The following is a 20,995-nucleotide window of genomic DNA, read 5'->3' as shown; positions in this document are numbered from 1 at the left end:
GGATACACGTAAGATTATTATAACTCTAGTCGGGAAGTGATAAATATTAAAAGCTAACAATATTCTGTGCTGCATCTAAAGGACTAAGATGATGATGGATTAATCGTAAGGGATTCGTGAAATATTCACGAAAACAATACGTTTTGATGCAGTATCCTGACTTCTGACGACGCGGTAGAGATTCTTATTAGACATAATATTATTATTTTGGTTTTTCAATAAAAAAAAACCATAAACAAAGAAATAATAATATTCGATAGACATTAACCAAATATCTACATTAATCAATTAAATTTATGGCAAAGTGTCATTCGTTTATTGACGAATCAATTTACACCTCAAGTACTCTTATAGTCCAATAAAATGACGATAAAAAAAACAGGCCTTAGTTTTTTTGTATCACTGAACATCATGTTTTTTAAAGCATGGAAAATTGGCTTACTCCTACGAACGAAGATAGAGCGAGGTAGATACAAAGGTGCCTATCTGCCTATATTCCTATGCATTTAAGGCTAGTAATAAAGGAATAGAAGCACGATCGATACACAAACATATCTTTGTATAAAAGCATAGCTATACCTCGAACTACACCAATTAACAGTTAAAAATGTTTATTTTGTTTTATATTTCCTTTTTTTGATCCTGAAACACTACTACTGTTTTGTTTGAATACTGTCATTCATTATTCTTTTGCTATGACAGTCGTTACGTATTGAATAGAAAATATAACTTTTCTCGAAGGTATCATTTTATGTGCACAGAAAAAATTTATTTACGCTTCAAAAATCGTGCCAATTTAAAATAAAATTAGAATTTCCTTGTTTCTTGTTTTTGTTGTTTTAGGCATAGGTATGGAAGTAATATTTTTTTTTAGTATTGCCAGGGATGGATCTGAATATAGTGAGACAGTTTAGGGTAACTAAATTTTGAAATTTAAGTGTTTGTTTTTTTTTTTAATAACGTGAAAAGGATTGCTTCCTTTTTCTATAGAATTTGGGCTTGTTTATCAAATAGAAGAAGAGACTAAGCTTAAAATAATTGCCAAACATTTTTTAAATCTTTTTTGGTGAATTTTGAAATATTTAAACTAAAATTAATTTTTACAAAATAAAAATCCATACAAAAATATCTTTCAGCAAGAATCATTATGGACTTATATGAGTATTAGATGATCGTTACTGCCTGATATCTAGAAGTCAACGGAATCAATGATTATAAAAGGTGATTTTTCAAGAGCTATAGAAAAGTTTTTCAAAAAAAATACATACAATTCCAAAAAATGCATGAAATCTTTATTAGAATCGATAGTACGGTGCATATAATTTAATGCTTGAAGATTATTTCATGCAAATGTTGACCTTGACTGCTGCTTAAATGGTCCATCCGTTTAGTCCAATTTTGGCATACTCTTTCCAAAATGTCGGCCGGTATCTCACGAATAAATGCTTCAATGTTGTCTTCCAATGCGTCAATTGAAGCGAGCTTGTCTGTATAGACATGAACTTTAACATATACCCACAAAAATAGTCTAAAGGCGTTAAATCGCAAGATCTAGGTGGTCAATTGACCCATCCTAAACGTGAAATAAAATGTTCACCTAACTCGCCTCTCAATAAATTCATTGTTGCGAGTGCAACCGTCTTTTTGAAACAACATGTTATGCAAGTCAAGCTCTTGCATTTTGGGCACTAAAAATTGGAAAAATTTGAAGAAGTACGATCCAATGATGCCACCAGCCCATAAAACTCACCAAACCGTGACTTTTTCTGGATGCATTGGCAGCTCTTGCAATGTTTCTGGCTGATATTCACTCCAAAATCGACAATTCTGCTACCCATTGAGCCAAAAATGACTTTGTCACTGAACACAATTTTTGTCTAAAAAAGTGGATCTTCAGCCAACTTTCCAAGCCCCATTCAACAAACATTTTACGTTGCAGTAGGTCGTTCGGCTTCAATTCTTGCAGCAGCTGTATTTTGAAAGGCATCACACATAATTCTCCCGGAAAATTTTCCATGTCCACGAGGCCCAATTGCTGCGAACTAAGATGAATCGATAATTGATGGTCATCACTCATCAGTAACACTGCCCGATACAGCTGCGATACTTTCTTCAGTTCGCACTCTACTTAAACGTGTTGGTGGTTTAATGTCCAACAATGTCCAAAATTTGGTGCGAAATTTAGTCCTAATAGCCCAAATAGGCGCTTCAGTGGGTTGATTAAAGTGACCATAAAATTTAAGAAGCGTGCGATGAAATTTCTTAACAGGGCACGCATTTTGATAATGAAATTCAATAATTTGCAAGCGTTGTTCATTTGTAAGACGATTCATGGTTAAATAATAGATCAAACTGAAAATGTTTGACAGTGAAACAAAACACGAAACTTGCGTCAGCTGTTTAAACAAGTGTTGTCAAAAAAATAATAGCTAAGAAATCACCGTTTATATACTTTTTTTTGTACAAATGTTGAAGTTTTTGGAGTCCAAATCGATATTTCAATCAGTCTCAATAAAATTAAACTATGTACTTAAAAAAACCTGGTTTGTGTATATAAAATTTCGTAAATTAAATAAAGCTTTGAAGTTGATGAACGAAATTTTGTGTAAGATATTTAGGTTTTTATTTTGATTGATGACATATTTTCTATTGTTAGGGCATATATTCGTTTTTCACGGATCTTATTTTGTCTAGGCCTTATTTATTAGAAATTTCGTTATATTGTTTAACAAAATATCATATTCAAATTTGATGAAAATGGAATAAAACAAATGATACTTATACATTATATGAGTCTTTTGAAAAAACACCGTATTTAAAAAGACATTTACTACTTCTAATAATACAAAAATAAGAAATTTTTTCTGGAATTCAATAAAAAGTTACAATTTTAACGAATTTTTCATACAATGTACAAAGATAATTCATGGTCTTGCCGTATGAAAGTTTAAAAAATTAATAAAAAGCAACAACGGTTTAAGATACTGACGTGATTTAATTGAAACTTTTTATTTTTAAAGTTAAGTTTTTAGGAAAATAATAAGTTATTTTTGTAAGCTCTAAAAAAGTTTAAATCAGTCACACAATATTTTTTTCAAACAGGATAATTATATTAAAAATGACGTTAAAGCTAATTAAACTTGTTTAAACTATATTTTCAACAGTGTTTTGTTAATTGATAATACCAAATATTATTATTCAAAAATTCAGAAACATGTGTTTGAACACAAAATTTTAAAAACATTTGCTATAACAATTTAAAAATGTCTTTTTTATTAATTTACCATCAGTGCCCGTCACGTTCAATTTTTCTAAAAGTTTAACAAAAAAATAGTAACAACATTTTGTGTAATATAAATAAATTTGAGGTCACTGTCTTTCGAAAACCATTTCATATCAGTTTTTTGTTATTTTTGTAGGTTTTCGTGTTCTCTTAAATAAAGTTGTACATTTAATTTTTCTAATAAAAAATAATTAAAAGATAAAAACAATATTTTACAAGTGGTTAATAAGTTGGATTTAATCTTTTTTCTTGTTCCTGAAATTTTCAGTAGATAACTAATTTTATTAATTTTAATAAATTATTTTGAAGTCAATTATATGTTTCCGAACTATTCGAAACAACATCAGGTCTCAAAAATTTATTTTTTACAAAAAAAAACTGATAGATTTATTTCTCTTAACATTTCTAAAAACTTTCCAAACTTTAAAATAAATATTTTGTGTAAAATAAAACTAATTTGAAGGCAATTTCTTTCATAAATGCAAAAATATTTCAATCGTAATCAATTTTTACCAGTTTTTAATAGTATTTTTTAGGTTTTATTTTTGTAACAATTTGTCGACTCGATTTTTCTAAAAATTGCACGAGATGTCAAAAACTTTATTTTTTCATGCATACAATTATTTTTGATGTTATATCATTTATTGTAAGATAAAACGTACGGACGTATGTACGTATGTACGTGCACACACACAAACAGGAATCTCTAAAAAAAAAACAACTTTTATTTATTTACTTTCATTTACTTATTAGGGACCTTAGTACCAGGGTTGCAAAAGATTGCATTCATTAATGCCTTCAATGATGAAATTGCATTCCTTGACTTTAAATTATGCACTCTCTTTTCTCTTGTATCAAAAAGACTGCAATCATTTTTTCCTCCCATTTATATATATTTATTTATATTTATTTTTATATTTTACGAACAAAAACTATATTAACTTAAAAATAATTTTATATAACTACTAGCGGCCCGTCCCGGTTTCGCTCGGGTAGACATAAATAGGTACAGATATTTAAGTTATAAGCATTTTAAATGAAGCTACCATGAATCACTAAATTAGAAACAAATTGTATGCTTATCTTAAAGCCTCATTGTACACTACGTTGGCTGTCGTATTTGTAGGTGGCAACAATACATATTGATTTTCAGGAAATATTAATCGAGAAAGTGCCACATACAATTGCCCATTTAAAAAGCACTCTTTCCTTAAGTTGATACCAACTATGGAAAAAGTTTGTACCTGGGATTTATTTATTGTTGGGGCAAGGGATATTTTTAAAGGGAACTGTAACCTTTTCAAAGATATGCGCAAATCAGTTGGTATCATCGGGATCCGCGGAACATTTGAGAGCTGACTGGCCGCAGGACCCGTAATGAGCTACAGTCACATTATCTCTTAATTCTTTGATCAATAGTCTTGTACTATGACACATATTGGGAGGGCTTAAATTTCTATTTTAGTTTCAGCTCATGAGGTGGCAAGCCAGCAGGATTTAGGGAATTTAAAAATTTCTGTGGGTAGTGCAATCTATCTTCGATGTTGCACACGGTGTGAACAGATTTAATACATTTAAAATCATATGGTACTTTTTCAATAACAATTTTGTTTATCTAATTTACTGAGTTGTTTCTGGGTGACAATATCGCTCTCGAAGAGATCCAATGGAAATTTCTTTATGAAAGATTGTTGATATGGGGATAGATTGTGTCTATAAGAATTTCTAGACTGTGAACAGTTTGAGCCAATTCAATATCTAACAGTACTTGGGAGCTGTTTGCAATTGGATTTGTAAATTTTCAGTCTCCTAATTTAAGTATATTGCATAAATGTGCTCTCATATTCGTGCGCAAATTGAGAGTTTTAATTGATAGTCACAAAGGTGATTATTTGAGGCACACTTTAATAACGTCGGTAAGTGTACCTTTTGTTACAACTGGTAGAGGTTGGCAAAAGTCTGCAGCGAAAACAAAAGTTACGCCACCCATCATATTGCATGAGTTTCTTATATCTTTTAATGTGTGGTACACTGCTTCTGTGTACATGAGATAATGGTGCACTCATCCCAAATAATCAGCAACTTGTCCTGTAAGGGCTTTTTTTCCGGTGGACCGTTTTTAGGATTGAACATACAGAAAAGAAACAGCTAACGGTAATTTAAACGTACAGTGAGCCGTTTTCCCATCATTTAATAGCAGCTATTCCAGACGATACCACTGCCAGTTCTTTTCTTCCAGATAATCGTACTTTTGGCAATACTAAATTGGGAAGAAAGGGCGCGTCCTATTATTTTGTCCTGTTATTATCGCAGCGTATGAGATGAAAGACACCTTCGGTTGGTTTTATTAGGAATTTCTAAAGATTTCCATAATAATCTATTACTAAATATAGCCTATGTTACTCAGTGGTAGTGAAAAAAGAATTATCAAAATCGGTCCAATAGTTTTTGAGTTTATTCATTACATACAAAAATCCAAAAATACAAATCTTTCCTCTTTATAATATTAGTGTAGATAGTGTAGAAGAACAATGCTTTTGACATCTGGTAATTTTTTTCAGAAAAATGACAGCTTAGGTTTTCTTACAAAAAATAAAAACCTTAAAAAGCCTACAAACAGTTATTAAAAATTGATTTTTGACTCGAATATCTTGGTTACAATTAAAAACATTGTTTTTAAACTGATTTTTTCATAAACAAAATTATAGGATCTTAGAAAAATCAAAGAGTAAGTCTTTTTTTATAAAAAGTAAGAATCTACAAAAAAAATACTACGCGAAATTGGTAAAAACTGATGTTCTGTTCAAATACTTTGAGATAAAGGTATTAACTTCAAAATTATTTGTATGTAATTTATATTTTGTTGTAAAGTTTAGATAATGTTCTTAGAAAAATCAAATCGGCTTTTTTCCCAAGAAATAGTTATAAAAATTATCATAAAATTAATAAAAATTGGGGTTTGACTAGAAACATGGGAATTAAGAACAAATATTAAAGACTTGTTCTTGTTCTTTCGTATGGAAAATATTGTTGCTTCCTTTTAATTAATTTATAGAAAAATTTAACAGACAACTTTTTTTTGCAAAAGACGAAAACCTTCAAAAACAACAAATGGTTTTCGACTCAAGTATTGTGAGCACACAAAAAAACCGGCACGGGTGGAAAGTTATTAGTGTGAGTGTGGGTCGCATCCCAGTATGTTTTTCTTAAATGTATTTACTGTAAGAAAAATCTTAAGAAATGATTTAACATATTTGAATTTATGTTTTTTTAAATTTATTTATTTCTCCTTGAGTTTTGAAGATTTCAAAACAGATTTGTAATCTTCACTTCTTAATAATGCTGAATACCGCAACTTATAGCTTACCTTTTATAAAATCAAATCTTTGAAAATATTCCTTAATATTGATTTAAAATTCAGTTTCCTTTCATGTTCTTATTTATCGATTCAAACCCTCTAAATAAATTCAAGGTACTTCAACATAAACGATGACATTTTTTAAGACACGAATTCTCATAACCATTGAAGTGTCCTAATTCACAAAAATTTCACTCCAGCTCTGAGTTCTGCAGACGAACAGTTAGGCCGTGTTGATAGAATAAAATGTTTGTAAATTACATTTAATTAAAATTGAGCTAGGCTTTTCTCTCGATTGGGATTCATTAAAGCGATCTATTCGTCGGGTATAATATGAAATGAAATTGTTCATTATGCAAATGTCTTTTCATCAAGTAACATAGGTATGCAAAAATATAAATATGTATGCTTGTGTAGTTGAATAATCTCACTCTTATATTTACATGTACATAGATACTATACAGTATAATATTTATTTCCTCCCGTAGAATTTTTTTCAGCCAATATTAATGACAAAATGGTGGCGGTGGTGTCGGCAAAAGGGAAGAAGTTAATTTGTTGACTTTAAAATTTTGAAAACTACCATCATCATCATCTAATTTAATTATATCATGCATATATGTTTAATAGATATTGCTTTAGGTTAATTCTATAATTACTAACCAATAATGGCTAACATAATGCTCTGCAAGGTACAGTGTTTTGAATATTTTTTGTTGTGTGGTTTTGGCTTTAATTTGATTTGTTGTTTTTATTTTTAAGAAGCAAATGGAAATATATTTTGGAAGTGATAAACTTTTATTATTTGAACAAATGCAAACAAAAATTCGAATTCAAAATAATGTTGTGAATGTAGATTTTGTATACTTAACTGTAATTAGAAAAACCTACTTATAAAACATTTTTTATAATGTTAGTTTTTATCCCTGGATTTCGAAAACATTTTTTAATGAGTCGCTTCGGTTAAGTTTTAAAAAAATGTTTTTTTTTGTATTCACTGAAAAATTAACATTTTTCAAATGTTTCCAATTTTTAAATTAGGGCAATCATTTCTTGAAAATATTACTCATTGATATAACCTCGAAAATATTGTTCAGAATTATATAAACAAATTATCGTGAACATTTTAACAGTTAAAAAAATTCTTAAGGGGCTTGTTATCACCATTTTCTATTTTATAGTCATTGTAAATATTTTGAGTTTGCACTTCCAAGCAAAAAAAAAGAAATTCTATGATCATATTTGTAAAGGGAACTATCTGATCCAATGTACTTCGTACCGCCAACGAGTACATACAATATCACCTACAGTTGTGTTCATAAAAATAGCAGTGCTCTCTAAATAATATACAAAAATGCCTCCAATATCAACGTTATAGTATATTTCGTTAACCTTCATAAAAATAGCAGTGCATGACAAAGTACTAAGTAAGTAAAATTGTAATAAGCTATATGAAAGTTTACAAATAATGATAGCTTACAATTAGTTCTTTGTTGCATAACCATTGTTTTTTATTATGCTTCGCATCTTCGTGGCACCGAGTCCACTAAAACCTGAAACTTCTCGACTGGTATTGCGTTCAACGAATCGCGCACTGCTTCCCACAATTTTTTTTTCGAATTCTAGGGTTTTTTGCTTTATGAACTGCGTTCTTAACATCCTCCCTCAAATTTGCGATGGGGTTATGGCCGGGGGATTGAGCGGGCCACTCCATAATAGATAACTCCTTCTGCGCAAACCATGATTTTGCCTTTTTAACGTATGCTTTGGGTCATAGTCTTGTTGGTATACCCGAACCAACGGCATTTCCTCTTCAGCATAGGGTAACATAACCTCCTCGATAATTTCCACATACTCGGTTGCATCAACTATACCTCCGATGGGATAAATAGGCCCGACCCCGTAGTATGAGAAACGAAGCCATATCACACATTTTCCTCCAACATGCCTCTCTGTTTTTATAGTGTACCGTGAATCGTTTTCTGCATTTTTGGGTCTCCTCACATATTCTCAACGACCCTTGGAACCAAAAAGGACGACTTTGCTTTCATCGCTCCACAGAACATTGCTCTATTTCTCTTTTGCCCATTCTCTATGCACTTTGGCAAACTCCATTCTTTTTGCCACATGCCTTTTCGACAAGAATGGTTCCTTCCGTGGACTTCAGGCTGGTAACTTCCCTTCAAAAGACGTCTTCATATTGTGACAGCGCTAACAGACAGTTGAAGTCAATTTCTTATTTTCCAAGAGCCTCTGGTAGGGATCTGTTTTGCTAGCTGAACAATTTTTCTGTCAGTTCTTTCAGTAGTCATCCTTTTTGGGCCTCACGTTTTCGGTTTATTTTGACATTTTAAAGTGTTACTGACTTTGAATTTTTAACACTTTTTACTAATATATAATGTGTGTTCACCGGGAGAACTAAAGTATAACTTCAAGCTAAAAGTCTCTAATATGAAAACGAAAGACCGTTTACCAACGATTTTAAAAATAATTTTAAAAAAAACTCAAACAATTCAGCCATTTTATCAATAGAAAAAGTACATGAATTTAAAACAATAATAATAATTTTTAGTCAATTTATTGAAAATCTTTAATTTAAAGCTTGATGGTTAACTATTTTTTAGTTTCGTTATATGAACAACAAACACTAGTACTTTAAATTAATTCCACTAAGTTCCAGCGATAAGCCATGAGATTTGTTTATAGTAATTTTTAAGGCAAAGCGCAGCGGGAACCATAGGCACTTGAAATCAAAAGTCAAGTTCGTTGAAGTTATCGGTAAAAAAATATCTTAGGTGGTGCAAAAGTCTGTTGAGAATTATCGCCTAGTGACTTACAACTCTCAACCATTCTTCTTTGCGAGTAATGTTAGGGATGGATAAAACCTACAGTTCTAAGCCGAATCCGAACATCTTATTAATTTGAGAATAACTTCGTACCCGTGAAGAAAACTTAAGATAGCACAGGGAGGTATTGAACTTAAGACCTCTGACATACAATTTCTACACACTAACCATCACGCCTTTTTACTTCAATTTGATAATAATTGTTGCTTCAATCACATTATTCATGATCATGAGCTTTTTCACAGTCAATCTGGTTTCATTGCATATTAGAGGTTGATAAAGCAACTTGATAAAAAGGAACCAATTTTAATGACTTAAAGTTAAAAAAACGTCTTTAAACACATTTTTATTTGACGTGAAAGTTGAAATTTGACTTCTTTATTTTTTGCTGTCAATATTGCTCTTTCACTCAACCAATTATGGTTGTTAAGTTCCTAGGCTACATTAGTTAAAACACTCCTCCATCGATTCTGTAATCTGATTGTAAGGGAATATAAGAACTTTTCTATCTCTATCTTGTTGAAAGAGTATACGCAATTGTATTTACATATCATCATAAATAAGATGATTTCAAACACACGGTTCAGTTGATTGTGGAATAATAAGAAGAGTCTGACAGAAATCACCGGCCAACAAAATCATAGCTCCACCAAAAATTTATTGGTTATCACGAAGATCCTTCTAGCGCCTCTTTTGACCTCTAGTCGGCCATTGTAAATTCGTCCCAAATAATAAGCTTGCAAACCTGTAATATCTTTGAAAAACTTGAGTGGTTCCTAAAAATACAGATTGACTAGTTTTGGTATACTCCGGGAACGCACAATCAAGTTATGACGGGCACCTTATATTAATACATTTTTCGATTTTTAACTTTTTCAATTTGTTTTCTAAATTATCCCTGAACTACCGAAATTGGTCTAGTCATTTCTGGGCTTACACGGAACTATTGAACAGCTATTAATTTCCACAAAAACGTTCCAAATAACAAAAAGCACGACTGGATCGCACGAACCTGATCCTTAATCAAATGACTGTTTAAAAATAAAATATTACTTATATTTTAAAACTTAAAAATGTACCTAAAGGGTTTTTCAATGAGGGTAGATGTTGAAATGAAGTAAAAGAAGCTGTGTGAAAGATATTAACATCATTATTTGTGTATTTGAAAGGCCCATGTAAGTGTGGAATATGACATCATTCAAATGCTTCTTACGGCGGCACGGATCCGAGTGGTAAAATTTTCAATGACTCTTCCGCATAGATCCGGCTGAACTTGAGCGATGGCCTGTGTTAAGGCCACTTTTAAGGCATCGGTCGATTGTGCTTTATTTGCATAGACCTGTTACTTCAAGAAACTCCACAGGAAAAAGTCTAGCGGGGTCAAATCGCATGATCTTGGTGGCCAATTGACATCACACATACGAGAGATAAACTTACCCTCAAACCGTTCATGCAATTTGTCAATCGTGGCGTTTGCTGTGGGGCTCGTAGGGGCGTCCAGCTGGAACCACATGTCGTCTAGGTTCATATGGTTCGGTTGATGCTGTTGACGGTGACCTCCACATTAACGTCGTTTTCAAAAAAGTACGGACCAATTACGCCGCCGCCGCTGCCCCAAAACTACTTGCGAACCTCCCATTTACGGCAATTTCGTTTGTTAACATAGCCATTCATCCAAAAACGTGCCTCGTCCCTAAAGGTGATTTTTCAGCCCAAATTGGGGTTATCTTCCAAATGAATCGGAGCGCAAATTTTGCCAAGTTGAAGTCTGGTAAAAGCTGAATTATTGTGCACGGCGAGGAATAGACTACCTCAGATTCTGGTGCACACTCTCACGGAATGCGGCGATGCTCTCGGCCGATTTTGCGTCCCTTAAACGTACGGGTGTTTGCTAAACCAGTCGTCTCAAATTTGACTAATAAACGTTGAAAAGTCGACTGTGAAGGGCCACCACGTCTGCCGTAAAATGGGCGCAAGCACGCAACGTTTGCGTTCACGAATCTCATTTTTAAAATAATGTTTTATCATTTGAACGTGTTTTTTATTCCTTTAACTAGCCATGATGATTTGGCATAAGCGACTGAATAATAAACAAAACTGAATAATCACCAAAATAAAATGGCCCCAACGGGTGCCAAAATCTACCCGCGCCAATTGAAAAACCTTTAAGTACTTATAATTTAAGATTCAACAACATACCTACAAAATAAGTTTGTCTCCAAAACCATTTGACTTGTCAAAAAAACCTTCATTTTTCAGAATTCTTGTTTGAAAATCGTTAGGGCTTTTAAAAGTTTGAATTCAATCTACCAAATAGTTTCGGCTGCAGGGGCGAGAACAGACAGGCAGACGGACGAGATCGGGCAATACACTTTTTTCGATTTTCTACCATCGTAATATCATATTTGATTAAAATCTCAAGTTCGAAATTTTGTACGACTGCAAAATTGGCATATAAATAGTTCAATAGTTCTGTCGTAAGTAAAAATGTCGTAATTAACATTGTACATCATAAAAAAACTGCTGTGAATTTATTTCAAGTCAATATCTCTACTGGTTCCTGAGATATGGCCGACGAAAAAAGATATCCCGAACGTATGCAATTGCAGACCGTGAATTTACATTCTAGAAACCTTGAAAAGTCGAAAAATTTAAAAATTTTTAAATTGACAAATGGGAAGTTAATAAATTCTTAAAACCAACCAATAACTAAATACGTTACGTTATAATCAAATATATGTAAAAAAAAAATGGTGCCTTATACTCGTCCCTACCTACACATCTACACTTACATGTATATTTTTCTGTTAATTCTCAAATATCTCAGGATATTTTATTCATTTTTTTTATATTTCCTAGAAAATCAAAGGTAATATGTATGTAAAACATATTTTTATTCAATTTTTAAAATACAGATATTTTGCCCCAGGTAAGTGATGAAAAAACAAATATGCGAGCGTGAGGTCTTAAAAACACGAACTCATGGCTTAAGTAATTAAATTAATGGAAAATGGATTTCAAAGAAATATTAATTTAAAAACTGCGACTGAATGCACGGGAGCAATACAAAATAAACGTAATTTTTAAATTTATCATTCAAATATGTAAAGGTAATCATTCGTTAATTAATTTTTTATATTAATTCATTGGTTATGAATTATGTTTTAACTGAGCAATGATATTCAAAAATATTGGTCAAAAGCTGGACATTTTGGTTTGAAACTTAAAACATGAAAACAAAATAAGTACAGATTTTATAATTGTCCAGGAAACGAGGGGATTTCAAAAAAGAAATGAATAAGCTATAAAATGTTGCAGATTTTCGAAACCAAGGGCAAAAGGCTTTCAAACTATCAGATAAACCAAAAATGCTACATCAATAAACTTTATTTTTTGTTTAAAGTTTAAAAAAAAATATTTTATTTGAAAAATGAACAGATACAGTATTTATATAACTTGAAATATCCTCATCGTTATAAGATAAGCACACAAAAACTTAAAACTTGGTTGAAGTTCATAGAGACAATAACATATCAGCCATGACGTTCATGTACATCTATACAAAGTTTCTGTGGAAGCAGACTTTTGAATGAAAACAACATTTATAGTACATCATGCGTTTGGTAAAATGTTATCTTAAAATCATGTGTGTTTTGAAAACAAACAATAGATATGCTGCATATTCATCATATTGCTATTTTAATAATGATGCTGTTTATATTGTTTATACTTAGAATAGAAAGTTTAATTGAATTTTCTAAGATTTATCTTAATTATTATGGTTTGTCATATAATGAATTAATATCAGATGAAAAAAGACATATATTCTAATTAATATGTTTATGAATATGTAAGATTTGCATTAATTGATCCATTTAATTTAAAAGTTACGACACCCAAGCTCTAAGCAAGTGACAAGTGGAGTGACGTTAAGTTTGTGTCAAAATAAGCTCACAAAAACATCAGTTCAACGTTTTCAAAAGATTATGAAATCTAAACAAGAATCAGAATAAATTAATGAAAATGAGAAGTTTTGAAATATGCATTATGTATGTATTTAGTGAGCCAAACAATTTGCTGTTTTTTTTATTTGCATGTATCTAATGGTATTTAGTTGAGAGTTAGAACAACGAAAAGTATGCAATCAACAATTGAAAGTAAGAAGACTAAAGTTTTTGAGATATTTGAGGCGGTAAACAAATGTATACGACATTTTTTTTCTGTTAATTGTTGATTTAATTGAACTGAGTGATTATTATTGTAAAAATTTTACCTTAAGTTGAAAACACTATTTTCTGTTAAATATAAATAGACAGCTTTTTATGAGGGCTCAAGAGGTTTAAGTGTAAAAACAATACGTTAAGCCTTTTTGTCCAAATATAAAAATATCAAAGCTTCTAAATTATTTTATTCACATTTTGTTGTTTTGTTTTTGTTCATTTTGGCCCATATTGCCCAACCCCTTTTTGGGATGAAAACTTTTTCTGGTTTTATGTATTTCCAAATAAAAAGAAGAGTTCGGTCGCCTTATTGCTCAAGATATAAGAAATGTCTTTTTGTCCAAAAATGGCTCTATTGCCCAAAAAAATTTCAAAAGAAAATGCTACAAAGCCCAAAATGAATTTCATATTGCCCAAATATTGACATATCGCCCAAAAGATGTCATGTGTTCCAAAATTTGGGCATTCTGTCTGTTTTTGAACTTCAAGAAAACGTAACAAATACGATTGGCTTTATTTCACTTTCAGAAAGTGAAATAAGACCAATTTTCAAAACGAATAAATTGTGAAATTGTATAAATTGTGAAATTTGTTCAAACACCCCTGTTTGGACGTATCATAGAATTTGGGCTAGATGCGAATGCAAAGTTTCTTTGAAACCACATTCTTTAAATGCACACAAGCTTTGCACACACCCTACTTTGTAATAACCTCAAATCTAATAGTGAGTCCTACCAGGGGGTTGCATGCATACCTCACTGTGTATACATTTCACAAAGCCCAACTAACCAAAATGTAAGCGTTACGACATTGGAAATTAGTTGAGGTTATAAAACGTTTTCTTAGTAATATTTTTTTGGGCTTTATACCATTTTATGATTTGGGGCATATGTCGTTGGGTGATAAAACATACAAAACATTAGGAATCATAATCATCGTAACGGACAAAATAAAGCTTATTTCATAAAACCCGAATTCAAAATTAAAAATTACTTGCACAAAATGAAAGCTTAAAGTCTCTAAGCGTTCTTTTATTAAAAATGTATTCGGGAGATACGAAATTAAATTAGGGTTTTTTGGCGATTTTCTTTTATTTTTTTGGGCTTTATGATGATCAAGAATTTGAGCTTTATGCGCTTTTGGTCGAAAAGACCTAAAGTCGAAAAACAATTTTTAACAGCTTTTTGTAACTTTTAGTTTTACTTCGGGTAAATGTCCAACGAGAAATCAAAATTTTAAAGTCCTTACAATTTGGAAAACGAAAAATACAATTTATTAACTTCCCATAGGATTTGTCAAATTGAAAATTTTGACATTTCTCCACGTTCCAAGGTCCCTAGAGTCGAAATAAAAGATTTTTAGAAAGATGTCTGTGCGTTCGTACGTCCGTACGTTCGCGACGTTTTTTTCGTTGTCGATAGCTCAAGAACTAGAAGAGATATCGCTTTCAAATAAATTTTGTTATACAGATAATAAGGCAGAAAGATGCAGAAAGGGCTCTCAAGAAAATTGCGTGGGTGGTTTTTTTACCATAGCAGTTTGAAAAAAAGGTGAACATTTTGTGCAACGAAATTGTTTTCAAAATTTGGTAAAATTTTGAGAAAAATCGAATTGACAGTTTTTTTTTATAAAAAATAAAAATCTAAAAAAAAACATTACTCAAAGTTGGTAAAAATTGAATATCGATTCAAATATCTTTTCAAAAACTTGAAATTTAGGCTTCTAACTTATTTTATCTTATAAGAAATATTGTTTTTAACATTCTGAAAAATGTTGAGAAAAATCGAATTGACAGTTTTTTACAAACAATTGTTGATTTTCGACTCAAATATCTTTCCAAAACTTTGAGATATTGGCTTTAATTTACTTTTATCTTTCAAAAAATATTGTTGTCAACATTCAGTAACATTAAAAATTGAATTTCGAAAATTTTTTTATCTTATAAGAAATATTATTTTCAACATTCGATAAAATTTTGAAAAAAATGAATTGACAGTTTTCTTACAAAAAATAAAACTCTTAAAAAAACAATACTAAAACTTGGTAAAAATTTACTTTCGACTCAAATAGATTTTCAAAAATTAAAAATATTGGCTTCAATCTAATTTTTTTTTCAGAAAATATTGTTTCCGATATTCAGTAATTTTTATATAAAAATTCAACAATCCGTTTTTTCATCAAAAATAAAGTCGACAAAAAATAGTACGTAAATATGGTAAAAATATACACAAACTTTTAAGCAAGACAAATCAACAGGGTTGAGAAGTTATCAGTGTAGGTCGCATCCCAGCCGCTTTTTTATATTAGTATTTATGAATTTTTTATCATAAGTAAAAAACATTCAACTGGCTGCTAAAAAACAAAACAAAAATACAGTATTAAAAATGAATACAAATTGTTTTTGCCTTGTATATTTTAAGAACGACTTACGACTTCTGGTTCATTCTATTGTACACTCGATGATATTTTTCTACGTCAAAATCTTTGTACATTATAAAGTATTGTAAGGGCAGAATTTTAAAGAACTTGTTATTAAGGACTCAACGTTTTACTCTCATTAGAAATTTTCTTAATATTTAGCACTTTTACTAAGAGACTTCGAATCGAAATTTTTAACCTTTCTTTTCTTTTTTCTAACAACTAAATTGCTAATTCACTTTTATTAAAAAACTGGCATCCAAACAAGTCTAAAGCCTATCCACTGCTTTTATGAGATTATTTTACAAATATCAGTTAACTTTAGCAAATTCTTAGGGATAGTAAGAAGTTAGAATCGTTTAAAATTGGGTAAAGCATCTTTTAAAATTTTACTTAACGGTTTTAAATTGGTAACCCATTTTTCTAGCTAAGATAATTAAGTGCTCACTGAAACTAAATACACCACTTCGTAAAAGTTCGGAAAAGAAATTATGTAACGACATAAATTTGACATAAATAGTATTCACGGAACGTAATAAATTTACAAATTTTGTAAAATTTACTAGCATGCTGATGATATTGACATAATCGGAAGAACTCAGCGTGAAGTCAATGGGGCTGTTGTGAGTATTGAGGCAGATGCGGCAAAACTGGTTTATCGATTAATGAGGGCTGTCATCAAGAAAGGACTTACAACACCGACGTCTCGGTCAAAAAGTCACCATCGACAGACGTAACTTTTAGGTAGTTTAAGACTTCGTCTACCTAGGCTCCGCTATGCACGCAGAAAACAGCACCAGCTTTGAGATCAAACGACGAATAACTTTTGCTAACCGCTGTTTCTTTGGGCTAAGAAAGCAATTTAGTTGCAAAGTCTTCTCTCGAAGGCCCAAAGTTTCTCTATATAAGACTCTTATCATCCCCGTCCTGCTATACGGTGCAGAAGCATTTATTATGACAAAAGCGGATGAAAGCGCCTTGGGCCGTTTCGAAAGGAAAGTTCTTCGTGGATCTACGGTCCCGTATGCATAGAAGGGGAGTGGAGAAAAAGATGAAGAGACGATCTGTACGGTCTGTCCCAACTTAGACTTAGATAGCTGGATCACGTATATTGCAAAACTGCAGACCGAGCTAGATGGAGAAGTTTTTTGGTTGAGCAGCTAGTTCACACAGGACTGTAGTGCGAACTCAAGTAAGTAAGAAAATATTAATTAATTTGCTTAAGTTCTGTGTCATTCGGTAAAGTTCAAATATTAAACATAAAAAATTGCTATTTTCACTCACCAACATTATGTCATGTTTAATAGATTCGTACGAAATTTAAAAAAGTTAACAATCAAAGATGAACAAAATAAGTAAGGCATTTATAACAAAAGCGAAATTCTTATAATTGAAATTCACATTGACGTTTGTTTAAGTTAAACCGAAAAAAAATTTGAAAGTTTTAGCCACCAAAAAAGTTTTATCACAAAAAATTATCACTTCATTTAACAAATGGTAGACTTATACAAATTGCAAACTTATCCAGTGTTTTACATTATTGCGTGTATACCCTTATAGTTTTTAACACATTTACAACTAAGGTTTTTCTGGAGGTTTTTGTTTCATTGAAGCCTTACATTTAATTGTATAATTTTTATTTTAATCAGTTCTTTAGCAGTTTTTCTAAAAAGTCTCGGTTTAAAATAAAAAAAACAGAGACTTAAGTTCTTAAAACTAGAAATCTCGTATATCTACAAGTGATAAAGGGCACGCAAACATTTTAAAATTATTTAGAAAACATGGAACTAATTTAAACGACAAAAAGACAAACAAGATATGATAAATATTGAAAAATCTGTGTTTCATATTTTTTAACGGTAGTAATAAGTGAAAAATATCATCATCAAAATCTTTCAGTTTTTAGGAACTTAACGCACAATAATTAATTTTAATTTTTCTTTATGAGTTAAATATTATGCAAACTTGTATAGCGGCGACAAAAAAAATATTCTTAAGGTGTTTCCTAAACAAAGAACATTTTTTGAAATATTTCATAAACATTTTAAAAAAATATTTCAAAACATAAAAGTTACGGTTACGAATGGGAAACAGAAAAACATTTTTGAAATGTCTTTTGAAATGTTGCGTGGACACAACTTTAGAAAACAAAATATTTTTAATAACCCAATGAAAAATGGAAAGTCATATACCAGTTTCAAGTTTCATATTCACTTGTTTTAAAAAAAATATGGAAACATTTTTGTTATTTAAGCATTTTTATGTTCATAAAACATTGGGAAGAAAAATTTGACTAGACCAAATATCAAATTCTTAAAGATTTTTTCTTATCAAAAATGTCAAATATTTTTAAATCCTTTTTTATGACATTCTAGAATCAAAAATTTTGTATAACCCACACGAGTCTTAAAAATGTTTAGAATACGACCATTCAACTGCACCAACATCCAAATGGACTACAATCTCTTATGGCTCAGTTTTGTTTATTTTAAAAGTCTTATTACTGAACTCTCTTAGACATTCTAATTGTATACAATTAGAAAAACTAATTTACTATAAGACGGAATTCTAAGATTTATATCCTAGGGAAAATACTTTTATGTTTGGGTAAGCAGAAAATTGGATGATAATTTAAACTCGTCAAATATTTAACACAGTCCCCGAGCACAGATTTGAAAATTATATACGCACTTAATTGTTTGTGTTTAAGTTGTAGATTTCAAACCCTACACATTGTATTACCAACCCACTAAATTAATTAATTAAATAATATATAGGCAGGTATGTTTAAGGACATTAAACTAAAATGTCTCATCTTCCATTAAATAAAATAAATTATTTGAACGAATCCCTCTGATAATAAAACTTTTTTTTTCAAGACTTTTCAATATTTTATTAATGTTGATATAGCAGGTAGGTTAGGTATGTAGGTAGTACGTTGTAGACTCGTAACTCGTATGAAAAATTCATTATTTAATTTGTGCCACTTTAAGTCACTTTTCCAAAAGCCCTATACCTACTTACCTACCTACACCTACAATCTTTTCACATCAACCTCAAAACAAACCACCCCGGCACATTAAGAATTGCCTTTTATATTTTTATGTCATTAAATAATATTTCTTGGCGTAATAAGCAACTGGTTCTGCCACAGAACACTTAAAGCGCATATCTACCTCTTCCATCACAACTTTCTTTCAAGATATTTTCGGGTTGAAAATCGGCATGGTAAGGTTATTTTGGTTTGGTTTGGTTTGGTTGGTTCAAAGAATTATTATCCCCCATTCAAAAAGTTATATCTACCGGTGGAATACGAAAAAATTAATTTTTCACTACACAATTGTATACACAGAGTTATCTTGTTGATGATGGCCTTCAAAGGCAACAAATAAACATAAGATGAGATACAATTCACATTTCACAACCTGCTCCGGAATTATTCTTATTCTGTGTTGAGAGATTTAAATTTACGTCCTCAGTGCCAAACCGCACTGCCAGATAAGTACCTTTATATGGTAATAAAGTTATTCTATGTTTTCTTTTTCTTAACGAAATTTTAAAATTGATCGTAAAAAGATATGATTTAAAATTTTCAAAGAGAAGTAATTTAAAAAGAAGGAAATATATTCCCAACACTCTTATATTTTACAGCCAAAAGCGGCTCTGTGGCGGTGGCAAGAAGGAACAAGGACAAAAAGTACACAAAAGACTTACTGTTTGCATGATTTCTTAATGGCATGCATCCAAGCAAAATGACTACAAGAACTCCAATCCAAAGCACCTGCCGCGGCATAATGGAACCGCAGGATGTTTAGCACAATATTCGTAATTCGTTTGAATTAAGGACCTCTTAGCGCAAAGCACTTGTTTATATTTTTACTTTTTTTTTGTTAAACCACTCAAAAGAACAACAAGTCGATAAATGACTTAACACCGACAATCGTCAATCGAATGATTCTGATAAATCGACAATCTTTTTTGATCTTTTTCACTTATCCCTCAGGAATCAGGATGTCTGCCAATGACACACGTTATTTTTTCTAATTTTTGTTTGCTACACTTTTTGATTTATCTACGCTAGCGATACGCGAAAACGAGTACGAGGACGAGTGCGACTTACGAGGACGAGGACGAAAACAAGGACAACAACGAGACTATTCCACTCGACAAAAATTCACCACAAACATATAAAAAATAATACTCAAGTTAATAATAATGAATTGCTCCCGAAGGATACACTCGTACAACTACAACAGCTTAATAGAACAGGAGGATACGACGATACGAAGCCGTATGCGAATGCGAAACGAGCGCGCAACAAACACAAAACGAACAAAATTGAACGGAACCTAAGCTCGTAGAATGAAATTAGGATATCCTTCCATCCAGAACGACACGGATGGTCTGGCTTGGCTGGTGTGAACGCAAACGAATTTTGTGTCCTGTTTTGTGTGTTCTTTGCTTGCGTTGCTGTTGCTGTTCGAGTTTCCTCAGATGGTTCAGTGCTTTAGTTTATTTTAGCCAGATAGACAGAGAGTTGCGACTTGCGAGCGTTCGTCGTCGTTGTCGTCGTTATCCTTGCACGCTTGCTATTCGAGTGCGATTAAGAATGATTTCAGAATGCTCACTGCCATTTATATCTTCATCCGTTGTGTGCTTCCTGTTTTTCCTGGCTGTTTTTGTTTACGTTTTTTATATTTGTTGTTTTTGTTTTTGTTTTAGTTGTGTGTGTATATTTTTTTAGTGTATTTAGCTTGTTGTTTTTGTTTGGGGGATGGATGGTTATTTCTTGTGCAATGCTGTTTGCCAATTGGGGGTGATTCCATCAATTTTATATAGGGTTACCGTGTTAAACATTTTCTGCAAATTA

At 31.4% G+C, this 20,995-nt stretch overlaps 1 protein-coding gene across 1 annotated transcript in view; it reads right to left on the bottom strand.

The window, feature by feature from the left end:
• Positions 1–20,727, bottom strand: part of LOC129946934 (tyramine beta-hydroxylase) — a 115,828-nt gene extending 95,101 nt beyond the window's left edge. Inside the window, exon 1 of the mRNA XM_056057317.1 lies at positions 19,840–20,727. Coding sequence (XP_055913292.1) covers positions 19,840–19,918 — 79 coding nt within the window. The 5' untranslated portion in view covers positions 19,919–20,727. The remainder of the gene's footprint in view (positions 1–19,839) is intronic.
• Positions 20,728–20,995: the final 268 nt, after the last annotated feature.

Source organism: Eupeodes corollae, chromosome 2 (genome assembly GCF_945859685.1).
Source record: "Eupeodes corollae chromosome 2, idEupCoro1.1, whole genome shotgun sequence".
In the NCBI taxonomy this organism is placed as follows: Eukaryota; Metazoa; Arthropoda; class Insecta; order Diptera; family Syrphidae; genus Eupeodes; species Eupeodes corollae.
The sequence above is the reverse complement of the archived record's forward strand: the minus strand, read 5'-3'. Positions and strand labels throughout refer to the sequence as shown.